This window comes from Eurosta solidaginis, chromosome 4 (genome assembly GCF_040869045.1).
Source record: "Eurosta solidaginis isolate ZX-2024a chromosome 4, ASM4086904v1, whole genome shotgun sequence".
Lineage (NCBI taxonomy): Eukaryota > Metazoa > Arthropoda > Insecta > Diptera > Tephritidae > Eurosta > Eurosta solidaginis.
The window spans coordinates 12,572,948-12,592,403 of NC_090322.1; the positions used below are offsets into that span (position 1 = coordinate 12,572,948).

Consider the following 19,456-nt stretch of genomic DNA (forward strand, 5'->3'; position numbering starts at 1 on the left):
AAAAGAAACAACGGTATAATTACCGTCACTTACTAAAATGTCACGGTAAAAAAAAGTATGCTTACATAAATAGCTCGGCTTCCCTCTGCTATGGCACTATTTAGACGGTCCACCTCATCCATGAAAGCTTTTCTGACATCGTCAATGTCTTTTTCCTGTCGCAAAAGCCTATCTGACAATACTTTCTGAGTTGCCAAAGCTTCCATAGTAACTACGTTTGCGAGACTACAGTATCTAAAACGATACACAAACAACACATGCACATACACATAATTATATTAACAACAGCAATTCTTACCTTTCAGTTCCTTTAGTATTTCTGTCAAATGCTGAAATTTCTCTTCAAAAAACGTCCTCAGATTAGTGCAATTTCGGCAAGAATTGGTCTCGATGTAGTCTAAAAAATAACGTTTTAAATAACATTTAATTATGTTATACCTATATAAGTATGTACATATAAATATATGAATAATTATACTTACATTGGGTAGGTAAGCTTTGGTTTGCATTAAAGGGTTGCATTTTATATACCCTTCAAATAATATTTGTTATTGATGTTATTTAATGTTTATTTTCAAATATTTGTTTTTTTTTTTTATTGAGTAGCTATTTATGTAACTATATTAATATAAATTTGTAACGATTTTATTTAGTATAGATTCATTTTTTTTATGTATAAAATTTCATTTGGTTATTTTATATACGATTATTTTAGTTACATACATGTAATAAGGGCAGCAGGAGAACTTCTACGTTATAAGGCAGTCCGATAAGTTTAGATTCAATGTTATCTAAGTGGAAGTTTTCTTCATCCCCAACATTAGTAGGATGGACTAAGCAGGTACCCATCATTTCTAAGAAATTAAATGGTTCCGTGAAAAAGGGGTGAAGATATTTTAACTTTCGACCTACAACGGTCCCGGTCCGTTTGCATCGAAACCCGTAATTACTACAGGAATGAAAGGCCGAATCGCGCAGAAGTTTTTGGGACTCACAGCAGTGAAAAAGAAATGTTTAGTTGTGAGACTAAAAATAGTTCCTCGTTTTTCCTTAAACTTAATTTGTGTTTCGGCTGTAACAAAGTTTTCGTGTTGAACTCTTTCAAAAATTTGCTCAAGTATTTTGGACGGTTTTTTAACATAGCGTTTCAGAACTTAAGTAAATACTTCTTAAATGGATAACCAGAGAAACTAGTTAATGGTCCAAATGCCTTAACGTAACTACTTAACTGTAGTAAACCGTGCGAAAATTACTAAAAAGTTGTCTACAAAAAGTTCGAGCATAACTTGAGCGTTATCGGCATTCTTTTGACAAGTCCTAGGGCAGGAAAGAAAACGAGAAGCACAGTGAAGTAATAAAAACTCATAGTAAAAATTTTCATGTACATGTTGCTCTCCAATTTGCCAACTCTTCAAATCCCCTGGGTAAACGAACAAACTCTTTGGGAATATATTTTCGCAAGGACTTTAGATGATTAGATATTTTTTCTTTTTCCCCATTTGTGATATTATAATTTGTTTTGTTCTTTATTAAACTCATCAACATCTTTTTCATAACGCCTAAATCTAAAAGATGCATTGGTACTTGAGAAACCATCGCCAAAGTGATTAATTCAAGAGGAGTTTTATTTTTATCGAATTGTTTTTGATGATGACTCAAGTATTTTCGACAATTAAAGTCATTATCACAAATAAGGTCCTCAGACTCTGTGGCATAAGTCAAAACCGTGCCAATTTTTTTCCTAACCTATTTTCATTTTGTGCAACCATGACTAGACACATGGTTAACTATGCCACATATGAACGCATCGCAAATAATTGCTCTTACACTGAGAGGAACAACCTTATCTCCGACAACTACTCCATTAAACTCCAATAAACTCTTTAGTTCTTGTATAAGTTCCGATAAAAATTCGTTTACATCTAATGGTTTTTTTGTACCAATATAAATACCAACTGGAAACACTCACACTTCGGACACATTACTACTATAAAGTGTTCTACATTGTTTGCATTAGCTAAGACTTTACGCAATTGCTTTAATAGCCCGAAATGGCAATATACTCAAGATATTTTACGCAACTGCAGCTTTTTTCGACTTATACTAAACGATTTTGCACTCAAGGGTACGTTTAAATTCTCCCCCCACTAAAATCGCTAGAAGGTCCTCAAGGCATTCTCTAGTAGGCCTATGTAAAAAATACCTATCTCTTATCTTATCCCTTAATTATTTTTTGGTTCACTCTCCATTTCAAAAACCACATTATCATTGTTTTTGCACATGTGCACAATTTGGCTTCTGTAATTTTTGAACATATACTTCTCTTTCTTTTTTAAACAGCCTTCGTAGGTTTCTCCTGCTGCACCCCCTTATGATTGACAATATTAACAACTTATTATTTATATGATTATATCTTTATTAACTTTTATTTAATTTTATATTGCAATTATTGAATATTTTCATTCACCAAATTTTTATTTATTTATTTTTTTTTTTTGAAGTTACTGAGACTTAACGCATAAAGAACTAATTCTCAAAGATAAAAAAAGCAGAGTAGTTCTTTTATAAACTGTTTTTTTCTGCAATATTTTATGGTTAGCTAAAAGTCTGCCTATATAGACTTGCAAAACGAGAATAATTTTATTCTCCTATTATTTACTTCTGCATGACTTTAGGCTGACTAAAAGTCAGCCTAAAAAAACTAACCAGCTGTTACGAACTTTTTTCTTAAGTTGTTGCCTTCTGCATGACTTTAGGGTTAGCTATAAACCAAGCTAGATAAATTACCTTAAAGTTATTTTTTTGTGAGGCTGGCCACAAAAGTCCCGACTGGGGTCCTAAACGGATCGACCGATCACAACCAAATTTGCACAACCCACTAGAAGCATTCCAAGGATGGTCATAGGCTAAAAATAATATCGATATATAAAAGGGGCGTGGCACCTCCCATGCAAAATGAATATTTGGTACTACATAACTCTGAAGGTATTCATGCTAGAACATTGAAATTCAGGAAGGAGTTATATGAGGTCAATCCCTAACACCCCACAGAAAATGTGGGGTGGGGGAGAAGGGGGCGTGGCACCTCCCACATAAATGGAATTTTTCATTCTGCATAGCTCTGGATGTAGTAATGGTAGGATAATGAAAATTGGTAAGGAGCTATATGAGGTTAAGTCCTAACACCTCCAGTAAAATGTGGAATTGGGGAAAAGGGGCGTAGCACCTTCCCTGCAAATGTGATTTTTCAGAACTATGGCTGCCGTACAAACTTAGGTTATTATAACAGCTAAAGTTTGACTACAGAGTTGTTTGGCTGTTATTCCTTTGGGATGTTTAGTAATCTTCCGCCGTTAAATTTTTTGTTAACTTCAGTCTATCCGCATCTTCTATCTTTATATATAAAGTTAAAATTATGAATGTTTGTATGTAGGTATAAATCGGGTTGCGTCCTAAACGTATCGGCCGATCACAACTAAATTTGAATCACCCACTAGAAACCTTCCAAAGATGGTCATAGGCTAAACATAACTTCAATATAAAAAAGAGGGTGGCACCTCCCATACAAACGGAATAATGAAAATTTTTATGTAGCTATATGACGTTAAGTCCTAACAGAACCAGTAATATGTGGAATTGAAGAAAAAACAAGACAAATGGGACTTTCAGAACTATTGCTGCCTTAAAAACTTAGGTTATTTCAACACGTAAAGTTTGATTGCAGAATTGGGGTTGGCTGTTATTCCTTTAGTATTCTTTTATGTTATCTTTTGGGTTGGTTTTGGATACGCATGGAGGAACCGGAAAAAAACATTTCTGTTTAATTTGATATTGATGTAATTTTAAGGTGTAATGATCATTCCAAAGGTGGCGCTTTCCTGTTAATTGCTGGAACAGCCGCAGTTGAAGTAAATGCGTGCTTTTTCGTCTATAGACGGCTTTATGTACAAAAATTTACTCTTCTCTTTAGAAATATGAGAGGGCATTTTGGTGGAAACACTTCAGCAGCAGCTTTTGCTAACCAACTTCTTGAAATAAATTATGGCAAAACTCCTATTTCTTTACTAACAGATTTGATTTCCTTTCCTGACATCACCTGAAGCTTTAATATCTAATGTTTCTTCCAAATATTGAATCTACCTGTACAAACTATAAATTGCTTTGGGAAAAGGCATTTTAGGCACCTCAAAATGAGGATGTTAATATCACTACAACCAAGACAACTTATCACTCTATTAACACAGTCGTGGAAGAGTCCCAAGCTGTGCATATCCGATTGAGTTTATTAGCTCTTTTGAAGCTCAAGGACGATCAAGAATTGATGAGCGCAATACAAACCTTTATAGCTTCAGAGCTTATGCAACTCAATTGTCAATCTCACCTACGGGGATGATTATATCATACAACAACAGTCATTAGCTGTAGCAGAAGTCAATCTTACCAAGTCATGTTTTACCCATGGCCGGTTACGCGTAGCTTGCATATTTTTATAGAAACGTGGGGTAAAACCCACGGGCATAAGCTAGTTAATAATAAAATGCAACCAATCCAACGATTTATAACAAAACTTGTACACAACAACAACAAATAAATTATAAAAAATCCTATAAATAACAATATTGTTATATAAGAAATTTGCGCAGACATGGTAAACCTTTGAAACTTGTCGGGCAAAAAAAATGCAGCTGCAATCTCTGTCAGATAAGAGAGTCCCAGATAGAAGAGCATTTTTATGTTATTTATAGCTAAAGCGTAGTAAACTCCTCTCGCGCTGTTCGCTGAAACAGTTTGAATTCAGGTGTATTGAAACTTTTTATATATTTCTTTCAGATCTTACCTTCGCGCATTAATATAACGCAACTGAATAAGTCCGGTATAGCTGAACCGCAACTAAGTAATGTTAGGCCAACAATGGACATTGGTATGTAGAGGTGAAAGCCTGAGGAAGAAGAGGGAGAAGTTTCGATTAAAAAAAGTGCAGCCGCAGTTTAATGTAAGACAGAAAACATATACATCGGCTATGAAACTCTCAGTGACTTTCCTTTACTAAAAAAATTACTCCATATTGCGAGCTCCATGGATGGTTTTGAGTTGATTGGGCTATTGGTGTTAATGGTTCCTTTTCGGATATATATATATAGCACTATTGAGGTACTAGCCCGATAATTTTAAGAACGATTTGATAAGACCACGTTGGATCTTCTATATTATGACAACCTCAGCCTTTCGTGAGGAATTTGTGATCACCAGAACCTCGCCTGCTAAATATGTGGAGAAGCTACGAATTGCTTTGGTCAAATCTGTGGTCATAGTAGCATATATGGGAACTGTCATGCCTATTACTAGTCAGAAAGCCCAGTAATCTGATCGAGATAAATGCGTCGCTGAATATCAACGAAAAAGGCATTTCATATCCATGGTCTTAAGGTAAGTCTGTTCTCGTATCAATAAAAACTGATCAAGTTCTTAATAGGCATTACTTTTCTCCCTGTAGGTCGACCGGTTGGAGTATGACCATTGTAAGATAACTGTCCATATAAGGCTTTCGACAAACCACTTTTGTACTAACTGATCAAAACCGAGTTTGGAATGTTTGCTCAACCATTTCATTGGTTGTTGAGAGACCGTAGTACGAAAGCAATGGTTCAGTTTTTTTTCTACATCTAAAGAAGTCCGCCTCTAGCGCATATCAGTGGCCTTAAAATTGCTTATTTTTCAAATCGGGAAGTTGCTATGCGAAGCTATGCAAGATACACCAGCAACCTCTGGGTTTTTTGATACTGACCACCAAAGTAATATAATACACCCGTTTCGGGGACAGCGTAAGGAAATGATACTAGACGGAAAAGCTTGTTGCAGCTTCAGCGACGAAGGAAGCTTATATGACTTGGGGAACGGCGAAAACTCTCAGGATGGCATCTAGTAAACAATCGTAGATAAATTCGGCCAAGTACTATCATCAAGCTGTTGCCGAGCCCTACATGTGACAAGATTTAAACGTTCTATTATAAGCAATCAGTCCGAGAATTAGCCACCGTCTTCGAAGCAAGGGTAATTTTAGTTCGGTCAAACGACTCTCTACGCTCCCTCTCCATATCATTGCAATAGAAGAACCCTAATTTTGTGTCAGGAAAGCCTGGTTCATATTTTTCCCCTCTGTATACTCACTAAATATCGCCGCACACCACATAACTATAGGCGCAACCTATATAACGGACACTACTAACTGTGAATTCTATGGCGCGCTTGAGCTTATGTCAGGTCTATGAAAACTTATGAGCGACCTTCACAACCAATAAGTCAGTCGTCTCATTTCCAGGAACATTTATAACTGATCCGCAGCTTGTTGTGACTGCCTGTCACTGCAGATGAGTGAGTAAATCTCCCCACATGATATACATAAAATACTGCATGCTCTTTACCGAAAAGGTGACATAATATCAACGACACCTTCAAATAGCAAAAAGATCAATTGAAATTATGACATCATAAAAAATCCATGAAAAAAGCAAAAGCAGAAAGGCGTGAGTGCGAGGAGCTTGAGCTGCTAGCCACCAGGAATAACGCCCGAAAATTCTACCAAAAAATACGGCGACAGACGGAAGGTTTTAAGACCGGGGCAAACTCCTGTAGGAATGAAAACGGCGACCTCGTAACTGATGTCCAGAGAGTGCTTAGATTATGGAGGGAACACTTCTCTGCTCTCCTAAATGGAGGCAGCAATTCACCGCGCAGAGATGAAGAACCCGATCCCGCAATCGATGATGATGGAATATATGTCCCCCCGCCCGATTATGACGAAGTTAGAATAGCAATAACCAGATTGAAAAACAACAAGGCCGTGGGCGCTGATGGATTGCCTGCGGAGCTATTCAAGTTCGGCGGCGAGGAGTTGGTAAGGCGCATGCAGCAGCTTCTTAGCAAAATATGGGCGGACGAAAGCATGCCCGACGGTTGGAATCTAAGTGTTCTTTGCCCAGTCCACAAGAAGGGGGATACTGCAAAATGCACCAACTATCGTGGAATCAGCCTTCTTAATAACGCATATAAGGTCCATTCAAGTGTATTGTGCGAAAGATTGAAGCCCACCGTGAACCGGCTGATTGGACCTTATCAGTGCGGCTTCAGACCTGGTAAATCTACCATCGACCAGATTTTCACAATGCGCCAAGTCTTGGAAAAAACCCGTGAAAAGAGAATCGACACACATCACCTCTTCGTCGACTTTAAAGCCGCCTTCGACAGCACGAAAAGGAGCTGCCTATATGCCGCTATGTCTGAATTTGGTTTCCCCGCAAAACTTATACGGCTGTGCAAAATGACGTTGAGCAACACCATCAGCTCAGTCAGAATTGGGAAGGACCTCTCCGAGCCGTTCGAAACTAAACGAGGTTTCAGACAGGGTGACCCCCTATCGTGCGATTTCTTTAATTTGATGCTGGAGAAAATTATACTAGCTGCAGAACTTAACCGCACTGGAACAATATACTATAAAAGCGTGCAATTACTGGCATATGCTGATGACATTGATATCATCGGCCTAAACACCCGCGCTGTTAGTTCTGCTTACTCCAAGCTGGAAAAAGAAGCGGTAAAGATGGGTTTGATGGTGAATGAGGACAAAACGAAGTACCTGCTGTCATCGAGCAAAGAGTCAGCGCATATGCGCCTTGGCAACCACGCTACTGTTGGCAGCCATAATTTCGAAATAGTAAAAGACTTCGTTTATTTGGGAACCAGCATCAACATTAGCAACAACACCAGCACTGAAATCCAGCGAAGAATCAATCTTGCCAATAAATGCTACTTTGGACTAGGTAGGCAATTGAAAAGTAAAGTCCTCTCTCGGCGAACGAAAACCATACTCTACAAGTCACTTATCGTACCCGTCCTGCTATATGGGGCAGAAGCATGGACCATGACAACAGCAGATGAAGCGGCTTTGGGAGTGTTCGAGAGAAAAGTTCTTCGAAAGATTTATGGACCTCTACGCGTTGGCGATGGCGAGTACCGAAGAAGATTTAATGATGAGCTGTACGAGCTATACGCAGACATCAACATAGTCCAGCGAATTAAAACGCAGCGGCTGCGCTGGCTAGGCCATGTTATGCGAATGAAAGATGATGCTCCGGCCAAGAAAGTGTTTCTATCGGAACCCGCCTATGGAAGCAGAGGTAGAGGGCGGCCCCCACTCCGTTGGAAGGACCAGGTGGAAAACGATTTAAACTCCCTTGGTGTGACCAATTGGCGCCGGTTGGCGGAGCGAAGGAGCGACTGGCGCGCCTTGTTGGACGGCCATAACCGTTTAGACGGTTAAGCGCCAATTAAGTAAGTAAGTAAAAAATCCATAACGCCTGCTGCTCTCGATATTGTTTGGTCATAAGATCAAACAGAAATTTCTTAAATGTCCACTAAGTCAAGTTAAAAAGATCACAAAGTCAGTTGACCTTATGGCTATTTGAAGTGGTCATAAGCCCAATTGAGCGTATGGCTGTTTAAAGTGATCATAACGTAAGTTGTCTTTATGGCTGTTGACCTTATGTCACCTCCCCTCTTGAACATTACAATACTTCAGATTAAAAACGGATGCGCACTTCATAAGACGAACGTGGAGTTATCTTCGAAAAAGTTCTAAAGATACTTTTGGAGCCGACAAAAGGGGCTGGAAAATGTAATTGCGGTCGCAGTTTTGAAACTAAGCTAAAGGCTTCACGGCAGTTTTAAGAAATACTGCTGGTTGTACGGGCTTTTATCGTATTCTTGTGTGTCCAGACAAAAGCATTTGAGGCGAACCCTCTAGGACTTTAAAGTCCCTTTTTCTTAAGAAACACTCAGATCACTATAAGGCGTTGTAAAGAAATCAACGCAGTGCGTTCTGTTTAAGTGTTTGAACAGCTCTAAAAAATCGGTCTTCATTACTAAAAAACGCTATTATCTTATCACGCAATCTTTCTTGGATGATCTTATCAAAAAACATGTAGATTGTATAAAAACAGTAGAAGAGTATAAGTAGAGCTGATTCAAAAAGTGCGATGTTTCCATTTCCAAGCATAAATACCAAAGGTATTACAGCTAAACAAGCAGCGCTCAAGTCGCGAGTAGTTGTCCACCAATCCAAACTAAAAGACTGAAAGTCAGAACAAATGGTAAGATAACATGACCACATTTTGAAGATGCGTGATAACGTCTATAGAGATAGCAAGTAAGCTTGGCTCGCCTTTCACAACTAACCTCCTTTGCGATCAATCCACACATCCCCACAATAGCAAAACTATTGAATGCCACCGAACCGATTACAGTGCAATACCCCGTATCCGTTCTAGCCACAAGTATACTGATAATACATATACACAACTCAGGTAAGGTTGTTCCAAAGGCATTTAATGTGGCATCAGCCATTACAATGGTCACATTAAGTCCTAAAACATAGTGGAATATAATAAGGAATAGATATAAAGGCTAATTTCAACTCACAATAGCAAATCTCAATTAAGGCTGGCATTAGATACTCCTCGCAGACAATGGCGAGTCCCATAAAGGCGCATGACATTACGAATAAACTAACGACAGCTATAGCATAACGGTGCTCTGTATGAGCAAATATTTCAGGAACATTTTCGATACCAAATTCTGACCTGTTAGCAGCTACAAAATACGAGAGAATGTAAGGAGAGCTTGCGTTTTTATTTAATATTATGGTAAAGTAATGGATAAGCTCACCTCTTTCCATGCTATGGAAGTTTGTGAGATCTCCTCGTATGTGAGGGAATTTTTTGAATATATTTTTTTAATTTTTTAAAAATATTTTGTGTTTTTATTTTTATTTTTTTTTTTGTTTTATTACTGGCATGGTTCAACTATATGGTTGGCTCATCTGTACAATAACAAAATATGTCTGTTCTAATTGTCAAAATCTGTGTATTGGTGTTGGTGCGAATGGTATGGAATGGAAACATAAAACTTAACAGTTTTTGTATGTGTAAGAAAATATTGCCAATGTGTTGGTTTCATTTTGAGTTTGCCATCTCCTTTTGACAATCCCATCGACCATGCAATGAAATAAATAAAATCAGCTGATGAGATGAGCCAACCATATAATTGAGCCATGATTACTGGAGAGTTTTTCAGAGTTTGCAAAAGATTTTTTTTGTGTGTCAAATTACTAAGCCCCCTTTCGTTGTTTTAGCCGCAAAAAACACTTCCTTGATGCTAATTAGAAGAGTATGGATATAGACAGTCCTTTTTCTAATATGAATCCGGTACGATTTGGCACAACCAGCTTCTGGCACTAATTCGACTGCCACGAGGTGTCTTCTTTAACCTCAGAACCTTTCGATAGACACAATGACTCGCATTGGTGTGTTTGTGCTGCAATACGTGCTTGGAGTTAAGAGCGCAAGCCGAGTTTCATAGTGAGGAAGGATTTAATCATACTCGTATATCATACATCGCTTCACACGGACACCAAAGCGTATAAGCTGATCGGTTGATCGGTCAGTTTTGACTACTAACTGATTTTTGTGTATTTCTCTTGAAACAATCCAAATGACAAAGTGGTTGTTTGATGTAAAGTTCCCTCATTAACCCTTCAAGGCAAAAATAGGAATTTATCGGTACACAATTGACCCAGCACAGATGTAGGCCTATATCTCTCGAACCAAGCAAGATTTTCTTAACTTTGTTTTTGCATTATATAGCTACCAACTTGCAGATTAAAACGCAGTTCTGTTTAGCTCGGTTCAAGAGATATACACAAAAGGAACAGTAATAATCGAAAAAACGATTAACCCACTTAGCGCCTTAACCGTAGCGATAGAACCCTGAGTCAAATTGTGCTTCAATCTACGAGTAGGTACCTACATAATGCAACAAAAAAAACTGTGAAACTTTGCTTGTTTTAAGAAACATACACAATAATCGGTTTAGTGGTTGGTATTTTTCGGTAAACAGATATCTCACGTAGCGCTTGAACCGTTAATGATGGAACCTTGAATGACATTGTGTCTTTATCTGCAAAAAGGTAGCTATATATTGTAAAAAAAGTTCCGAAAATCTTGCTTGGTTCAACAGATATGGGGCAATTTAGGTGCTGGGTCATTTCTGTACCGATATTTCTCATTTTTACCTTGAAGGGTTAATGATGGAACTTTATATGAAAATGTGGATTAATCTACCGGTAGGTAGCTGCCTAATGCAAAAAAAGAATTTTGAAAATCTTGCATGGTTCACGAGATATAAGGTAATTTGTGTGTACAGATAAATTCACATTTTCGCCTTAAAGGGTTAATGGTGAAACTTGGTATCCAATTATGGATTAATCTAGAGGTACGTACCTATATATTGCAAAAACAAAAACTGGGTCATATGGCTTGATTCAAGAGATATACACAAATTTACAGTAATGTGTGTGGGTCATACGGAACATATAACATCGGCCTAAAAGTATGCAACGTTCGTTTTGAGAAAGCAACAAAATTTGACACACACACCCACATGTATTAGTGAAAAGTGTCTGCTTTTATAGTTCTGCGCGCCTGGTAAATTCAGTAATTCGAAAAATGCGAATGCAAAAAAAAATTTTTCCTAGGCTACGATGGCATTTTTTTGATCTGTGAGTTTTAAAATAAATAAAATAAGTGTTAGTGAGTTTTAGGACCCATTTATTTACAAAGTTCGTAAAGTTGCTTAGTGGAGATTCTAGGTTAAATTTTTAGGTGGTTCTTGCACAATAAACGATTTGAAAATAGCAGACAGTCAAAAACTGTCATTCCTTGTTAAAAGTTTCCCATCAATTTTTTATTTTAGTGCAGAAGATGCAAACGCGCTTTATCAATTCCACAACACCTTTCCAAATAAGTATGCTGCCTGCTTTCCGTCATATCACGGATCTATCAATTAAAATTGTGGTGTCACCAGCGGTGGGCTAAGCCAGACCATCGAGCAAAATATCTGCTTTGACGACGTGGAACCCTATAATTCTTCTTGCCTTCAAAGATCGGGTAAGTAGAAGTCGTGGATCGAGCATCGGGTTCCTGATCCCTTGAAGATCAGTGTACAGGCGGTGTAATCAGTCTGAAAAGTTCATTCTGCAAGCACTTTGGGTACATTTCGGCTAAGTATAGCTTCGAAATATGCCGTTCGAAGTCGGCATAAAAATTCAAGCGTGAAATGTACAGGTGTGGATCGGTCTAAATCTCCTCCGAGTCTTCAATCTTCACATAATGGACTTTAGTTTGGGCGGTCTGAGACAGCTAGAGATTAGAGTTATTTACTGACGTAAGTAAGTAGCGAAATCTGGCGTGTTGTATGACCGCAAGTAATCTTTACTCTTCCGACCTTCCTGGCAGTGTGCCAAGTAGTAAGGAGATGGAGCCGCAGTATGTATGCATATTTCAGAGTGACCCACTTTTAATTCTCACTGCTTTAGGCAGCTTCTGCACACCGCTACAACTACAAGCTCTGGTAAAATTCACTCCTTTAATAAATTTGGAAATCGTATTCACCATCCGAAACCTATTTGTTGTGCTGAGTTTAGTAGCCACTACTTAACATAAACGCTTTAGCCAATTCAATGCGAAGCAACAGGCAAGGCGTTTCATTTTTATCTTATGACGCTGTAAAGGCTTAGCAACGCAACAAAATCGTTAAGCACCACAAAAGTAGTACTTGGGCTTAAGAATTGCAACTACCCGAGATTGGTAGACCGTAACATACACTACAAGACGAATTCGTTCAACTGTTTTCCAAGTTCATCTCCATTGTCTACAACAAATGCTCCAAAGCCGTAAAAAACTCCTCAGTAAATGCTATAGTTTATTGTAATCTTATGAGATTGGGCTCTCACGTGAGTGCATATCCGCAGCCCAAGCAATATGCATCCAATCACAATCTTGTTATACCATCATCCTTTGCCTTAAATACTGTAGGTGGTGTTAGGAACTCGATCCACATACTTATGTATATGACAACTTTCGTACCTAAAGCCCTTTATATCCTCTGATCAGCAAGAGAAATATAATCAAAATGTCTGCACAACTTTGTGCTTGTTTTAAATCCTTTATGGAAGGCGACCCTCCGTACTGAACTCGGAATCTCTGCTAAGCAAGCAACTTTACCAACTATTTCATAGCGGTATCAGAAATAACTATCTGTATTTGCCAAAATTACTCCACACAGAACGTCATATCCACCCTGTCGGCTAATTTTTCCATTCGCGTTTTTCGTTTTTCTACATTGAACACTTCATGAATTTACCAGGCTCGCAGAACTACAAAAGCAGCAGACAATTTTCAATAACATGTGTGGGTGTGTGTGTCATATCTTGTTACTTCCTCTAACGACCATTGCATACTTTTAGGCCGATATGTGCAAAGTGCAAATAATAAGATGACTATTGTAAATTTCTGTATATCTCTTGAACCAAGCCAAATGACAAAGTTTTTGTTTTAGCAATATATAGCCACCTACCTCTAGATTAGTCCGCAGTTTGATATAAAGTTGCATCTTTAACCCTTCAAGGCCAAAATGGAGTTTATTGGTACATAAAGACCAAAAAAAAACCCACGTCTCGGCTTTACGGGCGTCTTAATGAGCTAGGAAGCGGTGAGGGAGAAGGAAATGGGGTTGGCACAGCAAGGGAGATTGAGAAAAACACTAACAGATCATTAAAAAGTTTTTAAATTTGAATTTATTTACATTAAATTATTGAATACATTTTAATCACTTAAATCAACGCTCTTTAAAGGCACAAATGTAAAATTAGAAGCAAAAAATAATAATAATGATAAAAAATAAAAATTAATACAAATCTAAACGAAATTTGATTTTTAATACAACTTATAAATAATAATAATAATACCCTTGTCCAACATAAAGAAGAAGAACAAATTGTGACACAAACAATTCGTACTTATAACACACTAAATTATAAGCAAATATTTTGTTATTGTTGTGACTATAGCGCTATTTTACAACAACAATATTTTTGTTATTTTCATAAACGCTGATGTTGCTCTCGAATTTGTCTTCTTTCATGTGTTGTTGTCTCTCTCGCTTTTACATTTTAAATTTGTACGTAAAATGCGCGCAAATACCAATTCTTATAATTTCTTCTCATTTTTTCTCTCTCGCTTCGCTCACACATATTCGCCTGCGCTCTTCAAAACGACTGCGGCACTTCACGAACGTCCGCAAGTTGGCAAATTAACTCGAAAGAATACATTTAATTCTATAAGCGATGCGAAAATCATGAAAACCAAATACATAAACAAACAGGCTATGCCGACTTTTCGATCCAGCTTGAACTTATTGAAAGAGAATGTTATGTAGAGCAAAAATAGTGTGGAGAGTAACGTTATCGCAGAATATTCAAGACCGGCCGAATTGATGCCGACAAAATTTTGTCCCTCTTGTATGGGAAAGAAGACAGCTTTAATGAGCCATGGCACACCCAGACAAAGTAGAATATCGAATGTATTCGAACCGATCGAATTGCAAATACCCATGGAGCCGTGACCTGAAAAGAAATTAGAAAAGAGAGAGAGTGTGTGCATATAAACATAAATATAGTACTTCGGTGTATGTAAAATAAGCCAATCTACAACAAAGCTAAGTGAGATGTAACGGAAAAATCAGTTTGCTGATCCCCCTCAGACATATCGTGCGGATTGTAACAGTACCTATTGGGGTCGGTGAATACTTCGAAGAAAAGAACTCTACTCTCGGCAATAATACATATATGCGGGAGGAGTTAGGCGCGGGTTCTGTTTGGCCTGCGATGATGACCTTTAAGTATATTTAAGCTCTGTGCTGTTACTGGTTAGGTAAGTGGCTATAGAAAAGTGTGCATTCTCTGGAAGCATTAAAGTCCCTGTTGTGTAGAATTTTATCTCTTTATTTCACCAAGGCAACTATCGGCATCCACTAACTTTCTTTACCCAATGAAGTCAGTTAACACAACGGATACCAACCACGATGCAAAGGCTTGTAGACTCCTGAGCCAATTATCACGCCTTTACTGTTTTCCATAATTTTGCATTCGAATAGAAGCGATCTTTGGAAGCAATCCGACATCTTGCATGCAGAATTCTCTGTCTATTTTACTTTTTTCCATCGGAGCAGTATAGCTTTGAGTCAATTGGTTGTTTCCTCGCTGCTTATAACTCTCCTCAAACAAGGTATTCTTCGACCTTGATTGAAGCAAGGTATCTAGTGACTGACTTAGTTACTCTGAAATAGCAACGATATAGACCTTAGGTTTGCCTTCCTGAAACATTTCCTCGCCTAATGGGGTCCTTTCTAGTCCTATGGTGCGGTTGAAGCCTCTGCCTGGAGGAGTTTGCGCCTTCTTGGCTTGGTGACTATGTACCACTTAAATAATTTATGATTTTGTCATTTTCAAGAAACAATCCTTTCTCCGGTTTGAAAGAGCGTTACCTATAAGGACAGTCCTATGCACGAGATTACAATATGAGCCATAGGCAGGCATATTTTCATGTCACTGAAGCTCAAATAATAATAGGCAAATTATTCTGATGTTTATCCAGCAGTGAACGCTACGTTCTTTTCTTATCATTTCAAAACAAAAGGTTAAGCAGGGATCTTAGTAATGCATTTAAAGTAGAACTTCCAGTGTGACGTTAGAAATTGAAAGCTAAGAGCACAGCCATATAATGATATGAAGCCCCATGATCTCCACCAGGCCTATGTGAATGCTGAGTAGTATCGTTGCTTATTCATCTTAATTTTTGTTTCCTGATCGACGGCACTGTCAGTTTTTCAGTTGCCTAAACATCAGGGCTGTTGAAATAAATCAGAAGGATTGAACTATCCGAGTTTGTTAAGATGAACAGTCCCGAAAACCCCAGCATGAATGTAAGATCTCACTGCATGTGACACGTTATGAGTTTCTATACAAGAGCCTAAATTAATTACTTACCTCTCTTGGCCACAATAACACTGGATACCGCCTCCGGTACACTTGTACCCGCTGCTAGGAAAGTAATACCCATCACGGAATCTGGTATTTTCAATGTGTCTCCTGCAAAAGAAGGCATAACGTTGGACAAAGTGAAATCTACTTTTCTTCTCCATTTTGCTTCAAAACTCACCTATAATCGTTATCATCCAAGCGACCACGTATGACAATGAACCAATCCACACAATGCACATTATGAATGTCAATGGAAAGATTTTATTATTTTTCGTTTTCTTGCAGTCTGGTATCGCTATACGAAATAGTAAATGTATTGGCCAAATAATTAGCCAAGTAAATTGTTTAAAGCAACTTTTATCCTTGGGATAAGTCAGCAATTTAAAGTGTTCCTCTTCCGTTTCCTCCTCATCATCACTCGTTGATGCTGTAGCAGCTGCGCCGGGAATATTTGCACTCGCCACACTATGCTGCAACTCAGCAACTGATTTTTCTACTGAAATTGTGGTGGATATGGCTTTGGTAACGGGCTGCTGTGCTTGAGGTGAGTTGGAAATTGCTGTTGTGCTGCCTATATTCGTATGAGAATTCGTATTTGTATTGGTGTTAGAATTTGTGGGTGCTGTAATTTGTACGGGAAGCGGTGGTGATGCCAACTGCTGCTGTTGTTGTGGTATGGTGGGTGGTGGTGTTGTAGTTGTTGATGTATTCGAACGAGATTTGATGGTTGGATTGGTGTTAGAATTTATGGGTGCCGCAATTTGTACGGGAGGCGGTGATGCCGTCGGCTGCAATTTAGGCGGTTCATTATTGACGCCACCATTTAGTTGTATAGTGGAGAGTTTGTGGCAAATGCGATTCTCGACGAGGTCTGAAAGATAAGAGGGGCGTTTTAGTGATTTAGGTTTTTGATGGTGGTTATTAGAATGTGGATTGTGTAGTTTGGGTTTCAATGTGAAATTTGAGCTGAGTTAAAGGAGTTTAGAGGCAGCGTGAACTAAATGTGGAGATAGGGAGAAAGGCATGCAGAGACCAAAACTTAAAAGGGAGCGCGAAAGTCGCAGTCTGCCTCATAGAAGGTGAGAATAAAAGAGCCATAGACAAATCCCAAGGTGGCGAATGAAGGAGAAAAGAAGACAAAGAAAATTAAGAATCAACAATGAAAATAAACAGAGGAAGATAACAAAATAAGAGACAATAGGGGAAGATGAAAGAGGAAAATGCAGAAATTGATGTAAAAATCTAACGACTAAACCGATTTTGATAAAACTCTGTAGGTGTGTTCGAGGGGATTTGAGGATGATGATTTAGATTTACCATTTGATTCGTTTTCATTCTCATCTTTCCGGGAAGTGAACAAGTGCCAACTAATTACCAAAAAAAAATTTATGGTGTGCGATTTCCTTCATTAACTTATTATTTCCAGAAAGTGGGCCAGTGCCCGACCTATTGTGCTAAATCTTATTGTGGGGCGATTTGCCTGAGAAGGGGGTAACTCTTTGTCTAGCTTAACTTTTTCTCCCGGAAAGAGGACCTATTGCAGCAATTTTATTTATGGTGTGATTTTCTTGAAATTTGGTACAGTGCTTCCTCTTCGACAAGCTTAATATTTTTCACAGTCACCCTACTTCCTTGACAGCTTATTGTGGGAAACTTTTCTTTACGGGTAGTGGACCTCTGACCGACAGAGGTTCCTCTTTGACCAAGCTAATATTTCAGAAAATTTTCATAAAATGGAATAAGGCATGGACAAGAGTAGAAGAAAAATGGAAGAGAAAGGAGAAGAGAATGAGATAGAGAGCGAGGCGATGCTCACTTTTTAAATGTAGGCAAAGCAATTTTCGGGCAGAACAAAGTCTAACGGGTACTCTAGTAATATATTGTGACGAATATTAGCATCACCAAGCTGCTACTAAATAAACAATAACAAAAAAGCAGCCACTCTTATGTAGAAGGCGACGAAGAGTTAACTCACACACACAAACATGTAGTCATCAGCCGAAGTAATTACTCACACATACATACGTATATGGCTATGGGAGAGGTGTGGACTACAGATATACATGTATATAGCTGGTAACTAAGCACGCACAACTGTTCGTGAAAATACTAGACCTTAGAAATGGGTGAACGGGGAAACCGAGAGTATAAAAGCAGCGTAAGCTAAGTAATAACGAGTCAGTTTTGATTTAAACACGCTATTGGTTGTGAAGTATAATTGTGAAGTACTACTCCCAAAGTAATCTAAATAAAGACCTTTTTGCAATACTGAATATTGGAGTGATTTAGTTTAGCGATTCGAACGTTAGAAGAAGTTTTCAAATAAGCGGAATTTCACAAAAATCGTTACAATATATAAAGAGTAAGGGGAACGGAGCAATTGAAGGTAACGAAAAAAAAAATAAGTAGGACTAAGAAAAGAAAACAATAGAGATGTAAAGAATTTGTAGAAGTATCTAAATGAAGATAATCAAAAGAACGATGTAAAAGAAATCAAACTTGAATAGAAGCGATGAATTTGAGAAACACAAGATAATTGGTAGTGGAAGATATAAGTAGGTGGTTATATGGTAACATTATTTTATATAGCCCTGTGTTTCTATGTATTAGTAAAAGGTACAAATGTGCATGTAAATATATGTTTGTATATAGAAATTTGTTAGTATTTGCGCTGCTAAATGTATGTATATATGTATGTAAATGTCCATCAACCTGGTTCGTTTTCTTTGCTGTTCTTTGTATGCATGCTGCAATTGGATGAGCGACTCCGTGTGCGAGCCTGTTTCACACCACCTAAATGTGTTGAAAAAGTGTAAAAATATATGTGTAAATGTCAATTAATATTTTTAACTGTCATAACCAAGTGTAATATACAATGCATGTTTGTATGTATGTAACTAACTATTTATATTTTTATTTGTAGATAATTTTATCGCAGAAAAAAATCATCATACCTTTTGCGCATTTTTGGAAAGTTTTATCAAAATACATCACTGCCAAGTAAACAGCATAAAGTGAGACCAATATCAGCGCTTCATACCACTCGACACGTTCATCATGCATAACACAAATTAATATAGCGACTGTGATGCCATAAGCTATACTATCGCGTGTCAATGGCCACCAATCAAGCGGTACGGTCTAAAAAATTAAATGAAGTATGTAAGATACGCTTATGGAATGAATAAATGTAATGACAATTAAAATGCATATGGGGCATTCCAGCGAAAGCGGAGCAAACATCGAAATTTCGCGATTGTCTCAGGGTTATTATTATTTTTAAACTCGAATGGAGCTACAGAGGAAAATACTGGAAAACGTCAAAACACCATAAAAACATTTTCAGCAAGGAAAAATTTAGGTCTTAAATGTTTTTTATACTGGGAAATTTTAATATTTACGATATAAAAATTTATATTTTCTGGCGCATTTAAATATACAAATTTTAATGACTTCGAAAAATGCAAAATGTTTAATAAAATTTTGGTTTTGAACCAGAGATATGCTTAAATATTTTTTAATTAA

At 37.7% G+C, this 19,456-nt stretch overlaps 1 protein-coding gene and 1 pseudogene across 4 annotated transcripts in view; both read right to left on the minus strand.

The window, feature by feature from the left end:
• Positions 1 to 211: 211 nt before the first annotated feature.
• LOC137248408 (sodium/potassium/calcium exchanger 2-like) lies at positions 212 to 9,730 on the minus strand (annotated as a pseudogene).
• A 3,934-nt stretch (positions 9,731 to 13,664) lies between these two features.
• Positions 13,665 to 19,456, minus strand: part of LOC137249052 (sodium/potassium/calcium exchanger 3-like) — a 50,426-nt gene continuing 44,634 nt past the window's right edge. For 3 of the 4 annotated variants that reach the window (XM_067780176.1, XM_067780172.1, XM_067780175.1), the window contains 5 exons: positions 18,886 to 19,072; positions 18,644 to 18,724; positions 16,110 to 16,802; positions 15,938 to 16,039; positions 13,665 to 14,515 (listed from right to left, as the gene is read on the minus strand). In XM_067780176.1, coding sequence (XP_067636277.1) covers positions 14,178 to 14,515; positions 15,938 to 16,039; positions 16,110 to 16,802; positions 18,644 to 18,724; positions 18,886 to 19,072 — 1,401 coding nt within the window. In that variant the 3' untranslated portion in view covers positions 13,665 to 14,177. The remainder of the gene's footprint in view (positions 14,516 to 15,937; positions 16,040 to 16,109; positions 16,803 to 18,643; positions 18,725 to 18,885; positions 19,073 to 19,456) is intronic. The other variant, XM_067780173.1, reaches the window with a different exon arrangement.